The 26,720-nt window shown below is 50.1% G+C and overlaps 1 protein-coding gene across 1 annotated transcript; it reads right to left on the bottom strand.

Annotated features, from left to right (window-relative positions):
* Nucleotides 1-17,957: 17,957 nt before the first annotated feature.
* On the bottom strand, nt 17,958-19,034 carry LOC119097485 (uncharacterized). The gene is made up of 2 exons (XM_037220514.1): nt 18,255-19,034; nt 17,958-18,146 (listed from the first exon to the last, which is right to left on the bottom strand). The coding sequence occupies exons 1-2, from the start codon at nt 19,032-19,034 to the stop codon at nt 17,958-17,960; spliced, it is 969 nt and encodes a 322-aa protein (XP_037076409.1).
* Between the last annotated feature and the right edge of the window lie 7,686 nt (nt 19,035-26,720).

Below are 26,720 nucleotides of genomic sequence, written 5' to 3' on the forward strand. Positions count from 1 at the left end.
GTCAGTCAGATCAATGAGTTCTGCAGGATAATGCCAAGAAAGATTTTGAAGAAACGAGACGACCGATGATTGAGGGATTAACCTTTTGCAGTCGCGTTTCATGGCGTGGCCAGTAAAAAAGAATTCCATTTTTGTCTTTAGACAAAAAAGAATTATGGGAGAGAACATCCAGTATATTTGGGCAGGGCATCGCATAAATACCCAAGCATTGGTGGTTCTCGCGGAGTGTACACGGAGTCCAGAAGTGAACTACAGAGGAGAAAATAGCAATGTGCTAGACAAATGATGTATCCAGTAATACCTCCACTGCACTGAACACACGTGACAAGCATACAGCCTGGTTCAGAGATTACGTCACAAGATCTTTGAGGGGCATTACAGTTAATGAAAAAGGTACAACACCTGGGCACAACGGCTTTCCGGTTGAATTTTTCTAAACTTTCTGGCCAGCAACAAAGTCCTTTCCTGGTTCGCTTTTTTACTAAGAGACGGCTAACTGGTTTGTTGTTTCTCACTTGACTCCAGGCGTGACGGCATAAGGATGCATAGGTCATGATATAACCCAGGGCCCGTGGGGACCACCCGAGATGCCGGATTATGCACGGCGGTAGCAGGATCTATCCGTTGGTGCACCGTGCCTTGGTAGAGAATAGGATATAGCCTGCTCTCTCTCGACGCTGTGCACGCCAGGCCTTATGAGCGCTTGATGGCGGGATGCTCGGGACGGATAGAGATCCCGCCTTCGACGCTTATAGGAAGGGCGATGAGGAACCAAGTCGTCGGACAAGCCGGTCACGCCGAGTCTCCAGAGCGCGCGCAGTATCACGCGCTCGGACGAGACAGGGTTGACTTGGCATTCGAGGATACTCCACAATTTTTCATCGTTTTCATTTTTCAGACTTTCCTCACGGCGTAGCCGTGAAGGAAATTTTCCTTTCCTTTCCTTAAATTTCCTTTCATTTCCTTTACGGCGTAGCCGTAAGGAAATGAAACTTTGCGTGAAACTTTGTGAAACTAGTCGCGTGAAACTTTGCGTAGTTGTAGACAATTAAATAGCGGATCTTTTGGAATACAACATAAGATGCACCTTGCAAGGTCACTGACCCTTGGCAGGTCAAAGCGAGGTCGTGACTGCCACCGAAGGCAATTCCCAGGGGATCGCGTAATCTGATGCAACAACAGGAATACTATATGAAGCCGCACATCTCTAAGATAGTTTCTTAGACAATAGACAATCGAATTTATTGGTACAACAAACTGAATTGATCCTGGATCAAGTAACAAATATCGTGTAGAGGCCAAACCAATCTGGTTTCTACTGGACATTTTTCTGTATCGGATGGCTTTCTGATGTTCATTTCGAGTTTATTGATAACAGGAATGACCACGAATATCTCCCTGAACTTTTCAAATCTTCGATGAGGTCACGGAACTCATATGGGTAAGACTGGCCTGATGCTCTAAGAAACATGCCACCTAGCGTAATCCTTGAGGGCTGTTCAACTTACAAATTAAAACCAGCCAGTAGGTTTGGGTTTTAGTGATTGTTGAGATCTCAGCGGGATGAGCTGCCGCCTTATGTCCGAGCACGGTATTGTTTAGTGTCTGAAAACGAAATATCGACCTTTGTCATTTTAGATCAGTGATCTATTACCACATTAATGAAATTAAGGGAAGATGTATAATGCGGTTCTTGTCCAAGTTCCATAACTTCCAAATTCAGCGGGCAGTGGTACTTAAACATACGTACAACGCACATGCAGAGGGGATATTGCTATCAGCCACATATCGACCTCTGATTGCCAAACCTGTCCCGTTATATCACCCAGACCATACCAAATAGTCCGGAGGCTAGACAATCAGGAAATCGCATGATATGCTGTCATCTTCGCCAAAACATGCATCTAAATACCTTGTCGCCGTCAATCAGGAAAATATATGTAATGCATGTGAGCATTGGGTGTGGCCGTTTTTTGAGACATGATTATCGTTGAAAGTGCATTATTAGCATTGCCCTGCCATGCGGTTGTCGTTAGTAAGCGTGGACACGCACTGAAGCTACTTTTCGGCAACAGATCCGATCCACTTAAGCCACAATGGCCTTTTGTCTTGGTCGATTCTGGACCACTGCTGGGCGTGAAATCTGACGCATAACTTATCCACAAGCCCGCTTCTTAGCAAAATGCACTTACGCACACACACACACACACACACACACACACACACACACACATATATATATATATATATATATATATATATGCATATATATGCATGTTCGATTAAAAATGGCTGCTGAATCGGCAGTGACATGCTCTGTTATGAATCGTTCTAGGTTCCCGGCTTTTGACTTAGCATTATCGCTTATATCCAAAATAGTTCACTCAAAATCACTCATATATTCGTTTCTCTTTACATTTTTACGTTTCGAGATCTTATCTCATCGTCGGAGAAGACTGAACGACACAAGAAATTAGTTTTGGGTTTTTACAGGATGCAAATTGTGCACTTCTATCTAAAACATATTTTGGTACGGAGAACACAAATGAGGCATGGTTAATTGAAGTAAGACAGCATCCTATTTATACTTTGATATTTATATATATATATATATATATATATATATATATATATGAAATACACTCATAATGGGAACACGATGATCACTATGACACAAACATGTTGCCACCATGGCATGAATAGTGCTGACCGCTCACTACCTAACAGTCCAAGAGTTCTATAATAATTTGTTTGTCTGTTTAGGGCTGCAGGGCTGCAGAGGGTTCATTAATGAAAATACTTCCCCAAATTTGGGGGTGTCTTCTGTCATTGCACGTCCGTGAAATGTCAGTGTTATCTGTTAGTTGTTGCCGTGTCAATGTCCTGTCGCGTTCGTGTCGCATGTGGTCCAGGGGTGCCCCGTTACGTATGTGCGTTGTCAGGCGTCGTGTGAGTGTCGTTGTGGTCACACCAATGCCTTTTTGATACGAAGTTTGCAGGCTTCGGTGTTGCATTTGAATTTACACACTGCATTGGCGGGTTTTAGTTTGTTGGCTTTATCTGGGCTATTTCTGATTCCAAAGCTAGATATTTTCTTATTAAAATGATGAATGATAATGCCAATTTCATCGTCGTTCTTGCCTTCCAAATATCGAGAGATGATTTCCCGTAGAGCCTTTTCGTCTTGTTTGTGGGCAGATGCCATTTACTTTTAATAATACAGTTTGACGGTTAGCTGGTTATCTTGTTTTGGTTCGCTGTCAAAGCGTCTTGTCATATGTCGCTGTATCTCGTTTTCAACGTCAGAATTTGAAAAAAAACATTGCTCACCAAGATCTGTATAATTCTTACCAATTCCGAATGCAGTCCTGTCCAATCAGGACAGTGCCTAAATGCACGTCTAATGAATGGCGTTATGACGCAACTTTTGTAGCGTCGAGAACACTTACTGTCAGTATTTGAGAACCGTCCGTTGTTAGTCTGTTTTCGGTGTACATCCGTTTTAAATCGTTGTCCTTGTCAATCAACACCACGTCAAGAAAGGGTGTTATGTTTTGCACACTTAGTTGTTTACCGGATTTTAAATCAGATTGCTCTTCAAATGTATTTTTGAGACGTTCAACTTCCACAAACATATCGTCTACATAGCGACAGTTAATTCCCGGTCTTACGTCGTCATTTTGAAGTGTGTCAGTTTCTAGATGTTTTAAATGGTAGTGCACAGTTTTTATCCTTTAAAACACAAAACTTATCTCGTGTGCCATTCCGCTTCTCCGATGATCAGATAAGATCTCAAAACGAAAGAATATAAAAAACGAATATATGAGGGATTTTCTGCGAAACAACTTCAATCTAAATCATAATGCAAAGTCATGTATATATATATATATACATATATATATATATATATATATATATATATATATATATTTCTAACCTTACGCAAAGCAGATTGTTGCTTTTACATGTTCCGGTAAAGATCACAGCGGTCTTAGCACTGATGACCATTTCGGATGCTTTCTTGATAAATCTGATGATGTCTTTCGCTTCTTCTCTCTGGTCATTGAAGACAGCGCTACAGCTCATGGTGCAAAGAAGATACTGATTGTCATATTGCACGGCCTACTATTACTTATATTTCTCAACGTCTCAACCTTCATTGAACATTTTCTGAAATGACGGTTTTATACAAAGTCGATATCGTAGTACCTTTGTAATTTTGAACTCACCCCGTGCATGCTCTGACATGGATTTGTTCCTGCAGACATTTGTTCTCATAATACCGGCTATTCGTAACATACTACATACATATCGCAACAGAGACATAGGGATTTACGCATTACAGGTACTCATCGACAGGCAACAGCGTTCATCCACGACACTCAAAACACTCAATGTTCCGGTGCTCTCCGCCCTTGCCAACACGTAGCCCACTGATAAGCGCACTGGCCCACTCCAACAGAGTGCCTCTCATTGTTTCAGGGGCCCCGACCAATGTAAGTCAGGGGCCCGCGTAAACTTTCGTGTGAAGCCTAAAAATGGACGAAATCGGCAAAATACAGCTTCACAACTAATGTGCACGTGTCACATGACACGTGCAGCATGACATCGTACACGTTTCAGTGATTGCCCGTTAGATCACCTATCGATGCATGCCAGTCTCTATGTACATCCCATGGTTTCTGAGATATCACGAAAACGCGCAAGCCCCTCAAAAGAGCGAAATCGTGTAAATCCATAGTTCAACACATGGGTGCCATGACATGTGTCACGTGTCACCTAACATTATCATCTCGCTCCTTTCATTCATCATTAAAGCGACAATCCCAGGTTTGTTACTGTCATAGGTTCCGACATGTGGCTCAAAAGGTGCAAATCCGCGGAAGAGAACAAAATCCATCTGTGATCCCGTGCCGTGTGATACGTGCAACCGTATCATATGGAATATCAAAACTTGGCATCTTGAAGTTGTCTTGCAAAAAGCAGCGCAACGATGCGTTGCACAAACTCGCAATGTGACTGAAAATGTACCCACGTCAATTGCGAATGTTGGAAAATAAAACCACGCCTGTGCGCGCACGGCGACAGCAATGTACAGCGGGCCGCCGACCGCCATGCCTGAGCCGAAATTGCCCCTGCGTACCACCCGTCCGCCGGCCCACTGCCGGACAGACTCAAGACCCTAGAACAGAATGTATAGCCGTCCGGCCAAATTCCGCTGCTTCGACTGATGACGCCACAAGTATAATCGGCACGCAATGCTTAACGGCGGATACATGTCCACCGCAGCTTGTTTGGCTTTTTGAAACGGTTCTAAGATTGGTGGGAGCCGTTAAATATCTTTGGTTGGATCACAACAAGACTGTTTCTTCTCCGAATAGGCCATAACATCAGCTGCAAGGTTTATTGATAATTAATTGACTGGCGTCCCGGCCGAGTGCCTCCGGCTGGAAAGCCGGGAGACAGACTCTCACAAAGCTTTTTTCAGGAATTCATTGCCTAAGTTGGAAATATGTATGCAGACGGAAAGAGTCAATGGGTGCATCTTAAAGAAACAAGAATGAGAAATGCTGACATGAAAGGTCCAGGTCAGGGCAAAGGGCTGCAGACCCCCGTTACATGTTCGCAGGGGCTGGGTCAGGTGAGGTGTTCCATAGGTTCCATTCCCTAGGTTAGCGCGATAATTTGCTGTATTCATGCGAGCTATGATTAAAAACATTTTCGCGCCCATTTTGATCGCGTTATGTAGCTTAAACGTCAGCTACAATTTTGTTTCTGGTCATTCTATATGACATGAACTTATGGCATTAACCTGTGACTTACAGCGCGCGCGATCCGCACGGTTCGTGCCGGCCATTGTTCCGATTACCACCACAATGGCTAGCACACATCACGTGCACTGTCAATGTTGACGCAGGCACATCGGTGTACGGTACACGTCACGTGACCGGCCGCCGCCGGCCAATGCCGCCCCAGATGGGGCTCTGTTGGCGCGCGCTCTACAGCGTTCACGCCAGCAATCGTTTGGGTTTACACCACCATGGACAATTACATGCACCGTGAACTTATGACATGCACTGCGACTTACACACGCGCGCGACGTGCACCGTTCACACCGGCCATTGTTCCGACTCACACCAAAATGAATAGTATACATCGCGCGCACTGTCAGTGTTGACGCGAGCACATCAGTCAAGGGTTCACGTCACGTGACCGGCCGCCGCCGGCCAATGCCATCGCAGATGGGCTCCGCTGGCGCACGAACTGCACCGTTCACACCGGCAATGGCTCGGATTTACACCACAATGAACAATGGCATGCCCTGTGACATGCACCTGCGCGCGATCTGCACCGTTCACGCCGGCAATCGTTCGGATTTACATGATGAACAATGACATGCAGTGCGAATTTTTTCACATACACGGCACAACATGAAATGCACTGCACAGCAAAAGTGCACTAATCAAAGGACGCTGCAGTTTTGAGGGTGGTACCAGGTATCACACTGGGGAGGCGTGCTGCCATTGCCGCGGTCGCGTTCACTGCCGCAGGACCTCTCGGTAAACCACGTTGCGCATGACTGGAATTTCGATGCCGACAAAGCTGCCCACATGAGACATGAATACATACAGCTGCCCGTGTGTGAACACGGGAGTGGGCAGGTACACACCCACCCGCTTCTTCGTCTGGCCTCGGCTCCTGTTGTCATTGCGAACGCCACGCTCACGGGGAACTGCAGGCGTCGGAATGAGAACCCCAGGCCAGAATCCGGGGTAGACTCGATCGGATTCCGTAGCGCAACGATCACGTGGCTGCGGTCTGGACCGGTGATAATTTGCAGCTCCAGGACGTCGGCGGACAAGGCGACCGTCACGCACAGCGTGCCGATGATCAAGCTGGGTGCGTCGAGATTACGCATGAGGAGGACTGGAGCGCCGGCCTTGAGCCGGATACAATGTGCTGGCGTGCCAGAGAGCTCGATGCCGTTAAGAACCTCGGTGGCCAGCGGCACCGCGTCAGGGTCGGACGTACTGTCTACGCTCGTGTACACGTGCCCCGGCCCCGGCGGACGGTCAATGACGTGGCCATTGATTCTTTTGACGCCGGCATTGAACGCGTTGAGGATGGCCCGCTCTTCGAGCCACTCTGTGTCGCCAATGTTTTGCGACAGGTCGGGGTAAATCCGGGCCGCCAACTCAGCCAAGGACCGCACCGAGCTGCGCACCGCCGGTAGCAGCACAACATAGTCCTCTGTGTAGGGGCAAAGGGGCAGCTGGCCGGACCCCAGCCGGCAGAGAAAACGGCGTACTCACCCGCCTCGGCGTCCCCCTGCAGCTGCGCGCGCATATTGGTGCGCAGCGTGAGGCACGTCACGTGCTGCCACAGGGGAGACGACTTGAGACACGCGTCGACAATGTGACACCTGCCACCGCCCCTGACAACCGGCAGGATTTGCTGCCAGTCGCCCGCGAAAACGGTGAGGAGGCGACCGAACTCCCACTCACATACGTCGCGCAGCGCCGCGTCGACGGTCTTCACTTCCCGCCGGTGCACCTTTGCCGCCTCATCTCACACCAGCAGCACGCAGCGTCTGAAATCGTCGGCGGCCGGTGACCTCCGGCGCAGGTCGCAGGTGGACGCGTCGTGCAGGTGGAGTGGGATGTTGAAGCGACAGTGGGCAGTCGTGCCCCCATCCAGGAGGCTGGCGGCAAGGCCGGACGACGCCACGGCGATGGCCTCGCCGCCGGCGCCTGGTCGTCAGCCGTCAGCAGCAGGTTCTCCAGGAAGGTCTTGCCAGAACTTGCCGGAGAAAGAAATGCATCGCACATGTACACGCACTGCGAACGCACATGGTGAGTGCTTGCGGTTTGGTGCACCATCCTATCGAAAAATCGAAAACACACATTTCCATATTGTCACAGCATTACAGCAGAGCACGTATGGCACAGCGCGTTAGTCGCACTCGCACGCCGCGACACAATGCGATGGCTGGTAGCAGGCCAGCGAACGTTGCGAACGTCATTGATGATGATGATTTGGAGGTTTAGGGCGCATCGACTGCTGTAGGTCATGCAGCGTCCACAACTATCAATTTATGCAGAACCGCCAATCAGGCAAGTGCATCAATCAAGTCACCCTATAAAACCTTGATGATCTGGCCTAGTATCATGATGAAAAGATTGCTAAGAAATCTATAGCGCGAAGGAACTGGAGCACTTAATCAAAGTCGACAGCGTGCGTAGAATCTCCTAAAAAGTCACATAGCGTGCGACTGTGGACGGAGTGTCCGAAAAACTGCGCTCTCGTTGCAGTAAGGTGACGGCAAGCGACTAGCAGGTGGTGCACGGCCAGCGGGCCAGAGCATCGACTGCAGTATGGTCTGTTGCCAGCCAATAGCAGGTGACGGTGCGTAGCATATGTGTGGCCTATGCGTAGCCGGCAAAGAGCAACTTCTTCCCACCGATTGTCGCGAAAACGCGACTGCCATAGTCCAATACGGGGTTTCACAGACTGCATTCTGTTGGCGCTCACCGAGTTCCAGTGGAACTGCCATCGCTTCTGCATAAACGACGACACTGCGGGGTACATGTCTTGAGCTGGTAGTGGTGTTATAGGAATGGGTGTCCCTGTCGTAGCGCGCTTTGCTGCCGCGTCAGCAAGATCATTTCCGCAGATCCCCACGTGACTTGGGATCCAGCATAGTACGACCGTTTTTCCTGCTCGATCCAGTGAGCTAAGACGCGATTGAATGTCCTGAACTGGTGGATTCGGTGGGGAGAAGCCGCCAACAGCCAGGAGACTGTTAAAGGAGTCGGAAAGAATCAAATGCAGACTGCTATCGTCCACTTCAATAAAACAGAGAGCTTTGCTGATGGCTATAAGCTCGGAAGTGTAGACCGACGCGTGTGAAGGCAGTGCGAGACCGGGTTGTGGATCCGCGCACAAAAGCGCGACCTACACCTGTATCCGTCTTCGAACCATATGTACAAGCAATAAACTACCCGTCAAAGGAGGCTGTGTGCTCTAAGGCTGCGTCTTTAAGTTTCGTCATGAGAACGCGTTGCTTTTGCGTGTTTGACAGCGAAACGTCCACTCTTGGCGATGCTAACTCCCAAGGAGCAGCCTTCAGGGATTTAGGTCTGATGACACGTCGTAGGTTCAGGCCGGCCACGTCTAAACGTTTTCTCATTCGTACACAAAAGGGGAAGTTTGTGGAGACCGTTGACGTAGAAAAAGCCTTCGTAAGCTACGCGAAAACACTGCTTTGTAGGTGGGACGATCTGGGACCTGCGCCAGCTTGCACGTGTAGCGCGGTCCCAGCATCTGCCTTCGCAATGCTAGTGGGGGCTCGTGAGCCTCCACCAGAAGACTATCTATGGACGATGTTCGAAAAGCCCCTGTGGCGATACGTAGTGCGGCGTGATGCACCGTGTTCAAAGTATGTTTGATCAGGTCTGAAGAACCGTCATAGATAAAACAACCGCAGTCAAGTTTTGAACAAGTCAGGAAACGATATAGGAGTAAGAGTGTCCTCCTATCAGCACTGTATGATGTACGTCCTACGCATCTTAGGATGTTAAGAGATTTTAAACATTTGTCGCGGCTATTTCTTATGTGCTCACGGTATGTTAGGCGTCGGTCAAACCGTATCCCGATAAATTTCATGGTGCTGGCATTGGCGACGCGTCGCCCACACAGTCTGATTTTCATTTGAGGACAGTGACGGCGATGACGACAGAAATGGACAGCAGTTGTCTTCGATGTCGAAAACCGGAGACCATTCAGCACACTCCACTTTTACAGACGTTTGACAGCCAGCTGCAGCTGTCGCTCCATCGTGCGAGTGGTCGATGAGCCACACCAACGAGCGAAGTCGTCTACGAACAGAGAATGGCTGGTTCCATGTGGAAGCCTGTCCCCTATGTCGCTAATCATCACGGCGAAAAGAATGACACTTGATACGCCGCCCTGAGGCACACCATTATCCTGCGGATACCTGTCGGAGTGATAAGAACCAACACGCACCCGAAAAAACCTGTCAGTCAAAAACAGTGTCCCAAAATTGCCGACTTTGGGTGTAAAGCAACCCCCTATGAGAAGGAATTTTTCACTCCTTTTCCCCATATCTTATGTGAATTTTTCACTCCTGCTTGACATTGTCTAACTGCACATGCCGAACCCCTATTTCCCTTTCTGAGGTTTTCAGATGTCATCCAAAACCGAGCTCACTTGAAACCACCATAAACGAGGCTCCGCAGAACTTGGACACCAATGGCTATGTCCTGCCTCACCTTCATCTAAATCACGGCTATGTATGTACATAGCACGGGCGCCAGGTACCTCCAAGCCCAAGAACCCCAGGGACCCCAGCCGCTTGCACGCATTAAGTTTGGTTTGTTTACAAAATGCATCACAATCTGCAGCTGTGCGCCAATTGTAAGGTTTTCACGCATCCCGTATTTGTTTGGTCTCACCACCACACCACGAAAGCAGAGCCTGGTGCGAACATCAGCAAGGCCTGGTAAAAAATTTTACTCCAAGTATTATATATATTTTACTCCATCTTTTTCCCCAGGAAACTTGTTCAATAATTTGCATCTCTCCCGAAATGCATGAGTGAAAAGTTCAAGAAATGTCTTATAACTTAATCTTACAAAATTAATATCACTATTTGAGGGCTTATATTAACCGATTTTAAGTCAAATCAGGTGATTGAAATATTTTGCGAGAAAAGTACCAGTCTTTACGTTTATTTAGCTACTTTTATTTTTCTTGGTATCATACCAGTGTCAGACTACTTTACTCTTCCTTCCTTTTCGATTGGCTTTAGAGATACCATCTGATGCTTAAAATTTTCACCAATTTCTCTGCAAGATGCCCCAACTGCAAACTTGTAAGTATTTCATACATAACTTGGATTAATTCGCTAGCCGCCCAGACATGTTTGATATGCACCCAAGCGTGGACAATCCACAGGGAATGAAGGAGACGATTTGAAGCACGGAACTTATTTTTACCGCCATCTTTGCCCTCTTAAACCTTCGGTTAACAGTTTTCCTGGCTCATGGCGGTGCTCAATAATGATAAATCCAAGCCTTTCGAGAGTCTGACTTACCAGGCTACCTGGCAAGGCATTAGCATTGGAAGAAACTCTGCCATATAGAGCCTTGGGAGAGACCCGACGCAGCTAATACAGAAGTGTCTGATGGCGGAATTCTGCCCTCTGGAGATGTTTATTATGCACACCTCTTGCTTGTTTCGCATTTTAATCTCGAAGGTTGGTGGGCATGATTGATATGTATATTTGGGGAGTGAGTCGGATGACTGTCTGCCAGCAGACCATGCAAAAGGTACTGAAATTTGTTTTGGGGGAGTAGGAAGAACCCAGTAAGTCTCCTGTAGACCAAGTAATTGCTTACCTTACCTGCTTTCAGCACATGATTGGTAACCAGTTAGCCATGTTCTGTTTTAATGCATCGAGTTTTGTCATAAGACAAATTATGATGCCACAAGACATACAATAGGCTTATTTTGTTCCATATTCTTCGTTATTTGTCCCAAATTTCTTAAAGTGTTCCCATATGGCTGCTTTAACGACATGTTTTCAATAGTTATCACAGTTTGCTGACCGGCAAATGACTGTACTGTATATATGCACTATACAGTTAACACAGGGATACTCTAAACTGCATAGCAATTATAATATGAGTTAAATATTGGCATGTAACAAATATTCAGACCACCCCATTTAAAATGTGAAGCTAACATCTCAAACTTTGTCATTAGATATGAATAAACAAGCGCAAATGGATGCATTTGCTGCAGCTGAAAAGGCAGGCAGCAATACTGGCATGGTCATCTAAAAGTTGTGTTATTTTTGGAGGAGAGAGATTGTTTTCTAGAGCATGCCAAATTATTGCCCTTGACATAGGTTAACCATGAAAATCAAACTAAGTTGTTCAAAGAGACTTTAAGTGTTTTGATTTGTGTGTTATCAACTTTGTCTGTCAACAATCATACACAAATGAACTGAATAAAAATGCAAGTTGGAACCAGCCAAAACTAGTTTTAAATATCATGTTTTTGTCACAAGTGCTGCTGTCAACAGATAGGTGAGTTGAGATGATGTTCATCATATGGGCTGCTCCAAGTTAGGCTAAGTTGGTCAAGTGCATAGCAAGTGGCAATAGGAATTGTGCAAGAATTAGTAACTCACCACTGCTGCTGTGATACAATCAGGTTATACAGGATGAAACGATGTATGGCCTCTTGAGGTTAGGCATAGGCTACTTTCATGGAAATAAGCATGGGTATTTTGCAAGAAACAGTGACAAAATGTTTGTTTTCCCTGACTCTATCTAAACAGAAGCCAGAAAGATGTCTATTGTGTTTGACTTGGTGATGGGCTGATGTGTAGGAGTCCAAGGTTTTTTGTTTGAGTGTTTTATGCTTGTTGAATTTTCTGTTGTTATTTTGTTATTGAATTCCTTTGCTCTGTTTTGTTTTAAAAGTGTTGTGGAAGGGAACTGAAAAGTGCAGCATCAGATTATTGGTGTTTATAATTTGTTATGCTCATATTACTGTCATCAAATTACTATGCCTTAACACGCTCCCGGTTGACCGACTAGATACCCTTCGCTCACGTGGGCGTGGGAGGGGTCAATTTGACCCCCTCCTCTGAGATCTCGGGAGCTAAGAAAGCTAGAGACACCAAATTTACAGGGTGTCTTAACCTATACGTGAACTCACTTAAGTCAAGGTTTCAGCTTCCTAGGTCATGACGTTCAGGTCGAATAAGGTCAGAGATGGTCAAATTCCAGGTTGGTCTCCAAAGTGCCCCCAGAACCTGGGCAACTGTCTCTAAGAAAAAGTTCACAAGCCCATTTGAGGTCATTGGCCTTGTTTGATCCTTTGAAGGTCTTGATGACAGAAACGATGCATGACTGGTCTGCGTTTTAGATGTGAATAAGCGACAAATATTACACTAGGCAGTATGTTCCTAAAGCAAAACGTTCGACCCAAGTCATGTTAGGTCAGTGGCCTGTTCTGACCTCTAAGTCAATTGAAAATATATAATGCATTTCCTGCTGTCAATAAATTCGAAATGGGCACCAGAATCTACCTCATACAGCAAGCCTCAGAGTAATAAATCAGGTTGGTTTTGAAATTGGTCTGACCATCATATCTGACCTTAGATCAACGTAATTTGCTCATTCAATATTTGTGATGCCTAAGAAAGCATATTAGAGATGTACGTCTTCTTCAAACACTCCGTTGTTGTATCAGATTGAACGATTCCCTAGAAATTGCCTTTGTTGAAACCATGGGCTGACTTGTCACTTGTATGACTTGACCTGTCGTAGGTCAGCGACCGTACAGGGTACATCTAAAATTGGTATGTCAAGCGATCTGCTTTGCAATTTTCTACAGCTATGCAAAATTTGGCGCGGATACGCCGCGCCGTTCAGAAACCATTCGGGAAAGGCCTTCGGGGGTTAATTTGCCCCCCCCCCCCCCCCCCACCCGAGCGCGTGTTAATGTATTCTGATTCACTTTAATGGCCTAGGATGCTAAAAAACGAAATGGTTTTGTCAGGTTCCTAATATTGCGTCCATGCCGACTTGAAATAGATGTCTTTGTTCACTGAAGCATCAGTCACGAGCTCGTAAGTTCCATCTTTTTAATTGATTTTTTCACTCCCGCATGGTCTTTTTGCGATGACATTTTTCACTCACACCCTAGTTCAAAAGCGATTCTAGCTCCCCGGTCAAAAAGTTTTGTAAAAACTTTCCGATGTGACCGCGGACGCCACAATCGAATAACTTTATCTGGATTCCATGTCTCCATGTGGTATCATAAGCCTTTTCTATGTTAAAAAAGATGGCGCCGGTGCGACGTTTGCTAACAAAACCGGCTCGCACTGCGGTATCAAGAGTTAATATGTGTTCAATCGTGCTCCTGTTCTTACGGAATCCGCACTGAGCATTCGTGAAAAAGTTTTGACGTTCCAAAGTCCATGAGAGCCGCACATTCACCATTCTTTCCATGAGCTTACAAAGCGAAGATGTGAGGGCGATCGGGCGATAGTCACGGGCGTTCGTTCCACTTTTCCCGGGCTTTAAAATAGGCACTACTATGGCCTCTCGCCAGCTTGGCGGGAAGTTACCTGACTCCCGTACACAGTTGAAAAGTGCCAGCAACGCTCGTAGTACACGGGGAGGAAAATGCCGTACCATATCATGGATGAGGTCGGGCCGCTCCGCTACACTACGCAGCGAGCGAATGGCAGCTAGTGCGGCGTGCGGCCGCGCGTGCTTGCTTGAAAGCCATGAGGCTGAATGTGCTGCTGTGCCGGTCAAAAGCCCTAAAAGTTCTCCGACGTGCACGAATAGCGTCGCGACACTCGTCGTTCCTCCAAGGTACAGCGGTGCGACGAGGGCATCCGGAGGTGCGCGGAATGCATCCTTTCGCCGCATCCAAAACGAGAAACATAAATCCTCCGCAGTCGGAGTTGCAGAGTCGAAATCGTTCGAAAAGGTTTCCTCCAGGCGGATCTCAAATTCGCTCCAGTCCGCCTTCTTGAAATTCCAGCGCTGAGGTCGAGTACCAAGAACAGTACCACCACGGTACCGAACCCAGACCGGAGAATGGTCACTTCCAACGGGGTCCTCTGAGGCATGCCAGGTGAAGTGTGGTACCCACTGCGGACTACAAATGCTTGGGTCTAGCATTGACGATTGTCCTGATGGTAATGTAAAACGCGTTCTTGCTCCTGTATTTAAAACACACAAACCTTCGTCACGCACGAAAGCCTCACATAGCCTACCGCGAGTGTTCGTGGAAGCACACCCCCGCAAAGTGTGATGTGCATTAAAATCGCCCAAAACGAGGAAAGGGGGAGGAAGTTGAGAGACTAACTCCCGTAGTCCTCCAGATGAAAATGAAACCCCGGGTGGCAAGCAGAGAGAGCAGACAGTTATGGTGCGTCGGTTGAAATTCACCGTTGCTGCGACAGCTTGCAAGTCTGTTCCTAACACCAGACGCCGTGTGGGTATGCTTTGGTATACAGCCAACAGAACGCCACCGTAAGCAATGGTGTCTGTTGACATGTCAGTACGGAAGGTAGTGTACCCTTTCAGGCTGAAGGCCGCATCAGGCGCCAACTTGGTCTCCTGGAGACATACGGCTACCGGGCAGTGCGCGCTTAAAACTGTCTGCAAGTCCTGGGTGCTTGATCTTACACCTCCACGGTTCCACCGTAAAACTGACTCAATGAAGAGGGTTCAAAAGCACTGTAAGGTTTTAAAAGATCTCAGCAGCGCTAGAGCCTGGCCCACGGTTGGTGGTCCTGCCCTCAGAACCCAAAGAGAGCGGGCAGATCCTGGGCCGGATCCGGGGACTACCGCCATCTGTTGGCGAAATCGGCCCCGGCGGTCCACGCTTTTCCGGGCGCCCCGTCCTAAACTGGGCCGGGGCCGGCGACGCCGTGGTCCTAGGTGGGGGTGGTGGCAGAGAACCCATAGACGGGTCTCTCTGCGAGTCGGAGGGGCCTGAGGGAGCTTCCACACTTTCGGGGGGAGGGGGGGGGGGACCACCTCCCCCGTGGGAGCGGGCCCGGGGCCCGCACCCGACAGTCGACTGACTGCCTTCGCCCTCTCTTGCTCCTAAAGGCATACACGCTTTGCCTCGCGCGCCCGTCTCTCCGCCTCATGGCGCTTAAGGTTGTCCAGTTTTCGTCCCATCGTGTCACTCAGTGCTGTACGACGTGATGCTCCTGGGAAGGACGGCTGTGAAGCCGGTGATCGCGTGCTTACCGGCGAAGACCGGGAAGTTCGGCCCCGGCGGACTACGGTCCACTCACTGCTTTCCGCCGGTGTGGGGAGAGGCGGCGAGGTAACAACTGGCGAGCTGGTCTGTGTCTCAGAGGGGGCACAGGGTGCCATCGAGACGGGGGACAGTGTTGCCGATACTGTGGCGTGCACCTGAGACGCCGGTACAACCAACAGCCCGAACGATGTAAGCAGCTTAACGAACTGCGTTCCAGTCATCTGGTCTAAGGAGACCTCAGATGGGACAGGAGCCTTAGTCGCTGTGGCATATGATGTCTAAGGGTGGCTCAGTTCATACAAATCCCTTGCTTCCCGAAATGAGATGTTCTTCGTGGTTTTCAGTGCGATGATCTCCTTCTCTCTGGCGTACGCCGGGCATGCACGATCGAAAGTTAAGTGAGGTTTCTGGTTTTTCCCACAGTTCACACACCATGGGTTCACTGTAGTGCACTGATCACTCGGGTGCTCCGGAGAAGCACACTTACGACATGCTGGCTGGTTGCGGCAGAAGTCCTTCGTATGTCAAAACATTTGGCACTTAAAACATCTCATGGGGTTCGGAATAAAAAGGCGCACCTTCACCTTCACATAGCCTACTCTTACTTCAGATGGTATGTCAGGACGATTAAAAGTCAGCACGATGTTGTTCGTGGGGACCAGCTCCGCACCCCTGCGCACCTTGCTGCGGCGAGCATCTGTCCCCCGAACTCAGCGAGACCGTCGACTATTTCCTCATCACCGACATCTCTCAGGTCAAAACAGTTGATGATACCCTTTGACGAGTTCTTTGTCCTATGGACCTCCACAGCCATCGCCACTGACACGTCCTTTTTCCCCTCCGCATCCCGCACACAGTACACAAACCTATCCGAAGTCCTGGCCCGTTTCGCCTCCTCTCCGTTCTGGAACTCAACCTCGATCCCACCGTCCTCGAGCTTGTCGCATCGGAGCACCTTTCCAAACCGATCACACCCATTTCGCCTTTGAAAGGGCGAAAGAGACGACAGCGGCTTCTCTGCGCTTCAGAAGATCAAAATTCGAGGGGTAGGCGCTGACGCACTACCACCCGTAGCCTCAGTCCGCCCCCCTTTCGGGGTGCGGGTGTCTTTTTAGATGAAAGTTGCCATGCATGTAAGGTTTTAGCGTGCGACACCGAGGCTCCACACCCACCTCGGAGCCCAACTGGGGGCCGACCCAGTCACCCAGGGGGTGGTGGTGCCTCCAGGGCTACCCCGGCGCTATACGGGGCGAACGACGCATCCCACACGGCCAGATGTAACCGGGGAGACCCCTTCCCGTCCTGACCGTGGTTCAGCGCCGCCGTCCCTTGACCCCTTAAGCCGCTGCGCGCGGCCAGGCGCCCCAAGCGGAGACCCGCACAGACCACCCAGCACCCAAGCAAGGAGCAACCAACCGCAACGCGAGCGGCAAGCCGCTAGACCCGTGTGGGGCCCCACAGGCCCCCTGACCCGCACGACGCACCCCTCAGGCACCAGAATCCGATCAACTTGGGGGCGTAGGCGAGGTGGCACGGCGACCCCGATAAAACGAGGATGAGGAGTGGTGATAGGGCCGGATGCGAGAGTGCGGGTAATGTGGAGGGAGCGGGGCGGGACAAGGAGCAGGAGCCCACGTACCGGCAGGGTCGCTACGCCCTGAGAGAAACAGCTTGCGCTGTCCACCCGTTACCGGAGCTGGGACCCGAGGGAGCGCTAGTCCCCTATACCGGCCGAAGCCGGTGCCCCTGCGGGGTTGCGGATGTCATTGACGACACAGATTGCGTGATGCAATCGCAAAACTTTGCGCTTCTGAAAGTGCGGTTGCTTACTTACCTCCCGGTGCCCGCAGAAACATGGGACCACCGTCGCTCGCGTCCAGCCGCCGCATGACCTCGTCGTAGACGAGGCGCTGCTCGTCGGTCAGCAGCGGCAGGCGGGCGGCCACGTGCGCACGCTGGCGGCCCAGCGCCCCGCCGCCGTCCTCGGCGATCGGCTGGCTTGGAGCGTCGGCCGGCTGCGGCAGGCAGACGTCGGCCAGCGTCTGGCCGCTGAGGCGGCGCAGATGACGACCGATGAGGCGCAGGGTCGCGTCGTAGATGAGTCGCATGCTAGGTTCGTGTTCGGTGTCTTAGGTGTCCCCGCCACTGCCGTCGGTTTCGTCGATGTCTTTGGTGTCGCCGACGCCGCCGCCGCCGCCCACCCGCGACAGCCGGTGGCGCACGTCATCGGACATGGCGTGCCGGAAGGTGCGCCACAGCCGCAGCAGATCACAGCTGGCACGGCCTTCGACGGCAATCGCGGCAAACAGCCGCCGCAGCTGGCGGGGGAGGGCGACGACGGCCGCCTCCTCCATGGCCCGGTGCCAGTGCTGGCCGTTTTCCAGCAAGCCGTGTGCCGAGCATGTACCCCTGAAGGTGGCGCTCACCTGGCCATCCACCGTGCGCAGCTCCTCGTAGGTGCGCGGCCCACGCACGTTGTGGAGGAGCAGGCGCAGGAAGAACGCCTCCCCGGCGCGCAGGCTGACGGTGTAGACGCGACCGATGGCTTCAGCGGCGAAGATGCCGGCAACGTCCGGCGTGCCTCGGCGGCGCCGACGCCAGCACCGAGCTCCCGTCTGCCACGTGTAGTAGCGCGGCACACTGTGGCAGAGCAGAGTCCGGACAAACTCGTCCTCCGCGCACCGCTTGAAGAGGCCGGTGAGCTTGGTGTCGGCGCCAGCGTCCTCCGCCACTTGACGCGGGCTGTCGCCGGCGCGGAAGCGCAGCGGTTGGTCGTCGCCGCCCAGGTGGACGGACAGCTGTTGCACTGGCGGCTGGTGCTTGTGGACAGGGCAGCCGAAATGCCGCCACGCCACCTCCATGGCGTTCAGGTAGCGGCCCTGCTGGTAGGTGGCGATCTCGTCCACCACCTCGTCCCCAGCCGACACCCGGAACATCACCTGGTCTCCGCCCTCGGTGACATACTTGATGACGCACCGTATGCACATGACGGCATGGGTGATGATCTCCATGTTGACATGGCTGTCCAGGGCGCGACTGAGGAACGGATTGTAGGGCACAATCCACCGGTTGTCGACGTGGACGGCGCCGCCCGGCCGGCTGGCGAGCTGCCCCGTGCGTCCTCCGTTACAGGGGCTGCGGCGCCGGTACCGGGGGTATCCCGTATCGTGATGGACCGTAAGGCCTTTGGGAACTGCTTCTTGCATGCTCCGTCCACCATGCACGGCGTCGTCAGACGGAGGGTGCCGCACGGTCCGTACACCATCTTGGTGGTGATGGTGGTGTGCAGCTGTTGTTTCTGACGTGCCACACCGAATGGAATCCTTATATCCCGCTGCGCGTTACGACACATTTTCGTTTTTGGCGGGGGGGGGGGGGGGCTCAGCTGGAAAGCAACGGCATTGCCAATCGATGAACACCAGTCTTATTTCGCCCGAACCTAATCGACTTACCTTCAGCTTCGCATTATCCAATTGAGGATAAAGGGCATTGCTAATCGGTGAACATCAGACTTATTCCGCCAATATCTTACCTCCAGCCGACGTCGATATGCAGCTTGACTCTTGAGGCGTCTGATCCTCGCCGACTGAAGCATCACAACGCAGCACGGACTATTGTACAGCGATCGCTCAGCAGTACCGAAAGGATGCCGTCCGAGCCGCAGCGATCGAGGTGCGCCACATTTCACAACGGAAGCAGAAGATCAGCACGAAGGCACCGCGATGCTGCGCAGTAAGACATCACGACTCCGCTCAGGAACATTAACTTCAGCACCATCAAGATTCGACACTTACATCACAAAAATACACACCCCGATCATCGAATGAATCAGAAACCCAAAACAGCCAATGTATCACCAGAAAGCCGAGATGTGGCACACAACCTGCAAGTCCGTGGAAGAGAGAAAAAGCATGTGGCACGTGACACGTGTGACCGTACCCTTTCGCACGGTACACCTTTTCGTGCCATACCCGCGTAGTGGCTGGAACCCATTGCCGTCGATATTTTAGTGCCAGATGGCATAACCGGTGGGAGGTAATAAATCACGGCAGCTAATCACGTCATCAGACGGCCGTTTAACCTGGAAGCAAACTCCGGCGTCGGCCGAAACACCGAACGACGCCGTCCCGCCGCGGCGCAATAAGCCACCGTGTAACCCATCAATCTAGACTCATTTGCGAACGACATGTGCAAAAATGCAATCAGCAAAGGTGGGGTAGAGACAATGACCCGGCCAACACGCCCATGTGGTTTTCAAATGTGATATGTGGTCCAGGGCGTACGCCTGGAGTCAGGACAGCAACTTGCCGCCGTCACGACGAAAAAGCAGTCACGGAACCCCTTTGTCTATGCTCATTTGCGAGCGACAGCTTTTGAAATGCGTTCAACCAAAGGGTACATTAGAGACGGCACAAATTGGCCAACACACTGAGACAATTTTCAACGCTAGATCACGCATCGTTTTGAAAGTAGCGGCTTGTATTCGGCACCGTTTTTTTTAAAGCTTGGCATCCTGCAATTTGTCCTGCAAGTTGCAGCGCAACGGTGCTTTGTAAAAGCTCCCAATGCGGACTGAACATGTAGCCGCTTCAGTTGTGAATGTTGGGGACAAAAATTCAGGCATCTACCTTTTTGCCGTGCCGAGATACAACGGTGAACGCAAAAACGCACCAAACACGGCCGATTTGATCTTGTCAACACGTGTGCACGTGCCACGTGTGACGCTGCGCCAAAAACGCACCCGACTGCGATGGCCCACTCCGTGCTCTATTGCACCGTGCAAGTTGTATGTCGCTGCGACCATTGGTTACTGAGATACGGCTCCGGAAAGCGAGGCGTGTCGGGCCTTCGGCCGGAGTCGCAAAATCGGGGTCGCCTGTGTTAATCCTGCGGAATTTTGACGTTCTGTTTTTGCTCGGCACGCGCTCATTTTTGTGAAATGCATAATTTTGACGCAACTGTCAAGCGCAGCCGGCAGATCTCTGTCGTGGGCAAGTTTCATGCAAAAACTTCTGAACGTTTAGCCCGCAGGTTAACCAACGGACACACGCACACACACACACACACACACACACACACACACACACACACACACACACACACACACACACACACACACACACACACACACACACACACACACACACACACACACACACACACACACACACACACACACACACACACACACACACACACACACACACACACACACACACACACGCACACACACACACACACACACACACACACACACACACACACACACACACACACACACACACACACACACACACACACACACACACACACACACTTCCTTTAGTAACATAGAGATAGAGATAGGAATAGTACATGAAACTTACATCTAAGGAACTATCACGTAACAGAAACAAAGGTGTCACAGCTCTGAAGACAACTCCAACACCACATATTCTAGAAGCGGAGATAATAGGATAAAAACGAGGGAGCAAGCACCCTGCGGCCTTACGCTATCAGGTGGCAATCGGGAGAGGTAAAACGCGTTTTTTCAATATGTCGCTTGTGCTCCAGAATGTCGTGAAATAAGATGAACCAACCGGAATCTGTCAGCGCTACTGTTCACATTGTTTACATTGGTTGCCTAGAAACGCATGTATGAAAAATACCTGCCAGTGGTGATCGGTAACCGACGATTGTGCCGATCCAGCGCGGCAATTATTTACGAAATCTCTACACAGCAGTGTAGGCGGGAGCGGCCGGATAAGGGGGGGGGGGGGGGCGGTAGAGACTGGGGAGTGTACCCCCTCCTCACAGACGCATTAAGTCCGAGGGGCCCTATGTACCAGTCGCAACCAGCGATCAAGAAACCTATGGAAGGGCCCGAAGGTCTAACCAAGGGTCGTAATGGCTGGGAATAACCGACAACGGCCCGCAAGATGGGCTCTGAAATGCCAGCTGAAGGGAATCATGCGTCGATCAGGCTCCAGAGGCGCAGCTAGTACCTTTTTAAGGTGGGGCCAAAAGTCGGCGAGCAATGATCACAAGACAAGAGGCATTTTATGATGCTAAAATAAAGACGGAGGCCTCGAGAGGGGAGGGGTCGGCCCGAGCTCTGCATGCGCCTCTGGGGGTTTCTGGGGTAACCACCAATACTGAACAGAGGACTCCACGTCGGTCTGGGCGCTGGGTCCCTTGCCTGTTAAATTTCAAATCACTCTCAGGCAAGGTAAAGCAAGGGATTGTATTTCGTCTGCGGCGAGCTAAATTCACTGGTTATAAGCATGGCATAGAAACTTGACATTTACCCCAATAGTAAATCCGGCATGCGCTCTCGCAGAGCCTTTCAACACGAATGGTGCATTTACGTACCAAGAATGGTGTCAAATAAGTGACCCGTTATGACGCCGACGTCACGTGGATTGAATCCTTCAGATTGAACTTACGTACTTTAGGCTTTTGATTGCAGAAGCAAATAAGCCTACTCTTTAAATATCCTAACAAAACTGTTTTTCTAGTCAGTAACATGGTGACACACCATAATATCACTAAAAGCGTGGCAAGAGCCGGTACCAACAGGTTGAAATTCAACCAATGCACAGTGATGACCGCGTATTTTGCAAATATGCAACCGGTTTTCGAATATTGTAGCGTGGACTGGACGGGGACGGCCAGCTCTCGCACAGCGCGGGTCGATCGAGTGCAGCATAAGTTTCTTATTTGTTTACAATCTCCGGGCGAACAGCGCCCCTGTCTTATGTCAGCCTTCTGCATAATTTCAAAATTACATCACTGGCAGCACAAAGAGTGCAGCACGATTTGCTCTTTCTGGGAAACGTCTTTCAAAGTAAAGTGGACTCTCCAATCTTGCTCAGCTGTTTCTTCTCCTTGCGCCGCCTCGGTCGACCCGCATCCAATCTTTTTTTGCTGTACTTCGCGCTCTTGTGCAGACACCACGGAACGGTCTGTTCGGCAGACTGTGAAGCGTAATGAATACCTTTTTAGATAGCAACACCTGGGCGAATATTTTTCATGACAGTTTTGGTTATTTCTAGAGCTGCAGTCATCAAGTATGTTTAACTCTTTGGCAAGTTTGCTTAGCTTTAAGACACGTCAGCCATTGTTTCTTTTCATACTACCGTGTAATGTGCATCTGTTGTATTTCAATTAAACGACTTTGCTTGTTTGGTTAGTGCTGATGGGTTGGCGATAAGAGAAAATACAGAAAGATAGAAAGAAGGAAGTAATAAGGCGAGTAGGCTCTACGCTCAGCCATACCCTTACGGATGGCAGACGTCAGCTTTACGTGGCAGCTCATGGCCCCTTATGGCAAGAGGAAAGAAGAAAGGGCCGTTTATTGACACAGAGTGTTGTGCAGGACAAAACTGTTATAATTGATCAGGTCGGAACAGGGGCGTAGTTTCCCAAAATGTGTTACCAGAGGACTATGAAACTACCACCAAAGTTTCGCAGATACCGGCATTTCCCCGGATTGCGCCCATATTTCTACCAAAGACGGAAGGGGCTTTTGCCCATGTTCGGGGGGGGGGGGGGAGGGGGAGCGGGCGGGCGGAAGCGTCACAACTGAATAGGAAAGTACACGCCTGCATCGAAATTTGTTGTTCCATGTGACCATCGTTAGGCTGCACCCTTCGCACTTACGACAGAAGCGAGATTACAGATAATTTTTTTTTCTCAAAATGCTTGTCGTTTCTTCCATGTTGTCATTGGAGTTTCCGTCACTTTAGCATGTTGCCATTTTCCGATGTGGTCATTTATTCAAACAAGAGACTAAAAGGAACCCACATTTGCTACACCATCCCAAATGAGGAGTGGTATAGTGTAGCAAAGGCAGCCAATGAGGAGGGGGAACACGTTTCTCTTCACTCGTCGCTTTCGCACTCAGGCCGCCCTCGGCTGGCAGCCTTCTCTTCTCGGGCAACGAATTGCAAAAAGTGCGAGAACATCCTCAGATTTGTTCACATTGTGCATTACCATATCGCCAGATGCCCTGACCTGGCCTCATTGCAATCACAAATGCGTATCAATGAGGACAAATCTCTCCACTCGTCCGTTTCGCATTCGGGCCGCCCACGGCGGGCAGCCACCTCTGCTCGTGCACCGATTGACAAAGGTCAGAGAACTTCATCAGCTTCGTTCACATTAAGTATTATCCAATCAGCAGATGCGCTGATCTGACCACATTGCAATCACAAATGCGTATCAACGAAGACGAATCTCTCCACTCCTCCGCTTCGCACTCGGGCAGCCTTCAGCGGGCCGCCATCTCTGCTCCGGCACAAATTGACAAAGGGCGCGAGCACATGCTCAGCTCTGTTCACATTGTGCATTATCCAATCAGCAGATGTGCTGATCTGACGACATTGTAATCACAAATGCATATCAACAAGGACGCATCTCTCACCTCATCCGTTTTGCACTTCGGCCGCCCTCACCGGGCGGCAATCTAATCTCGGGCACCGATCGGCAAAACAAATCGAAAGCATGCTCAGTTCGCTCACATTGTGCATCATTCAATAAAAAGATACACTGCTCTGACCCCAATGCTATCACAAATGCAAAACAACGAGGAAGAATCTCTCCACTCGCGCGTTTCCCACTCGGGCCGCCCTCCGCAGGTGGCCATGTCTGCTTGGGTGCCGATTGGCAAAAGGTTCCAGAATATGCTCAGCTTTGTTCACATTGTGCATGATCATATCACCAGATGGGGTGATCTGGCCACATTGCAAACACAAATGCGTGGCAACGAGGACGAATCTCTTACTCGACCGTTTTGCATTCGGACTGCCCTCGGCGGGCGGCCATCTCTGCTCGTGCACCGATTGGCAAAAGGTGCGAGAACATGCTCAGCTTCGTTCACATTGGGCATTATCCAATCAGCAGATGCGCTGATCTGACCACATTACAATCAAAAATGCGTCTCAACGAGAACGAATCTCTCCACTCCTCCATTTCGTACTTGGGCGCCCTCGACGGGCGGCCCTCTCTGCCTGTGCACCGAATGGCAAGCATGCCGAGAACATGCTTAGCTTCGTTGACATTGTGCATTATCCAATCAGCAGATGCGCTGATCTGACAACAATGCAATCACAAATGCGTATCAACAAAGAAGAATCTCTCCATTCGTCCGTTTTCCACTCGGGCCGCCCTCAGCGGGCGGCAATCTCTGCTCATGCACCGATTTGCAAAAGTTACGTGCACATGCTCAGCTTCGTTCACAACGTTCATTACGTGCCATGATGTGATGGGATGCGTGCCAAAGTAAGGCTATTCCATACCAAATGTATTACTATAGCAGTAGGGAAGTGCTGCGTGTGGGTCCCATGTTCTTGCAAGTTTTCTATAAGGCGAGGACAAGCGAACTGACCATGCTAATACCCTAATCAGTTAGCAGTCGACCACCGGTGGCAGCGTGCCAGCGCTCCGCCACGGGATGGCGCCTGAGACATTCCGCTAAATAATTCCGCTAATAAAAATAAATACGAACGGGAATGGGCGTCCGCGGAAGGCGGCCCGAATGCGAAATGGACGAGTGGAGAGATTCCTCCTCGTTGGTGTGCATTTGAGATAAAAATGTGGCCAGATCTGCGTATTTGCTGATTGAATAATGCACAATATGAGCAAAGCTAAGCATGTTATCAGACCTCTTGCCAATCGGTGCACAAGCAGAGATGGCCCCCCGCCGAAGGCGGCCCAAAGGCGAAACGGACGTGGGGAGAGATTCGTCCTCGTTGATATACAGTTGTGATCGCAATGTGATCGGATCAGCGAATCTGCTGATTGCATAATGCACAATATGAACGAAGCTGAGTATGCGCTCGCAACTTTTGCCAATCGGTGCCCGGGAAAAGCTGACCGCCCGTCGAAGGCGGCCCGAGTGCGAAACGGACGTGTCGTTTCGAAATTTGTCCTCGTTAAAACGAATATGTGATTGCAATATGGCCAGATCAGCGCAACTGCTTATTGGATAATGCACAATGTGAACGATGCTGAGCATGTCCTCGCACCTTTTGCCAATCCGTGCCCGAGCAAAGTTGGTCACACGATGAGGGCGGCCAAATGCGAAACAAACAAGTGGAGAGATTCGTCCTCGTAAATACGAATTTGTGATTGTAATGTGGTCAGATCAGCGCATCTGCTGATTGGATAATGCACAATGCGAACGAAGTTCCGCATGCTCTCTCACATCTTGTCAATCGGTCCACGAGCAGGAATTGCCGCCCACCGAGGGCCGGCCGAGTACGAAACGGACGAGTGGAGAGATTCGTCCTCCTTGATACGCAATTTCAGGGAGCTAGAATCGCTTTTGAACTAGGGTGCGAGTGAAAAATTCCAACGCAAAAAGACCGTGCGGGAGTGAAAAAATCCATTCACAAAAGACGGAACTTATGAGCTCGTGGCTGATGCTTCAATGAAATAAATGATGATGAAACAAAGGCGTTTTTTTCAAGTTGGCATGAACGTAAGATCAGAAACGTGACAAAACTACTCCATTTTTTAACATCTTAGGCCATTAAAGGGAAACAGAATACATTAACACACGCTCGGGTGGGGCGCAACTTGACCCCCCAAAGGCTTTTCACGAATGGTTTTTGAACGGCGCGGCGTAGCGCGCCATATTTTGCATAGCTGTAGAAAATTGCATAGCAAATCGTTTGACATACAAATTTTACATGTACCTTGTAAGGTCCCTGACCTATGACATATCAAAGTCAACCCATGGTTTCAGCGAAAGCAATTTCTGGGGAATCGTTCAATCTGATACAACAACGGAGTGTTTGACGAAGACATACATATCTGAGATGCTTTCTTAGGCACCACAAATATTGAATGCACACATTACGTTGACCTAAGGTCAGGTATAATGGTTAGACCAAGGTCAAAACCAACCT

The sequence above is a fragment of the Pollicipes pollicipes genome, unplaced genomic scaffold, assembly GCF_011947565.3.
Source record: "Pollicipes pollicipes isolate AB1234 unplaced genomic scaffold, Ppol_2.1 Scaffold_4295;HRSCAF=5057_pilon_pilon_pilon, whole genome shotgun sequence".
NCBI lineage: Eukaryota > Metazoa > Arthropoda > Thecostraca > Pollicipedomorpha > Pollicipedidae > Pollicipes > Pollicipes pollicipes.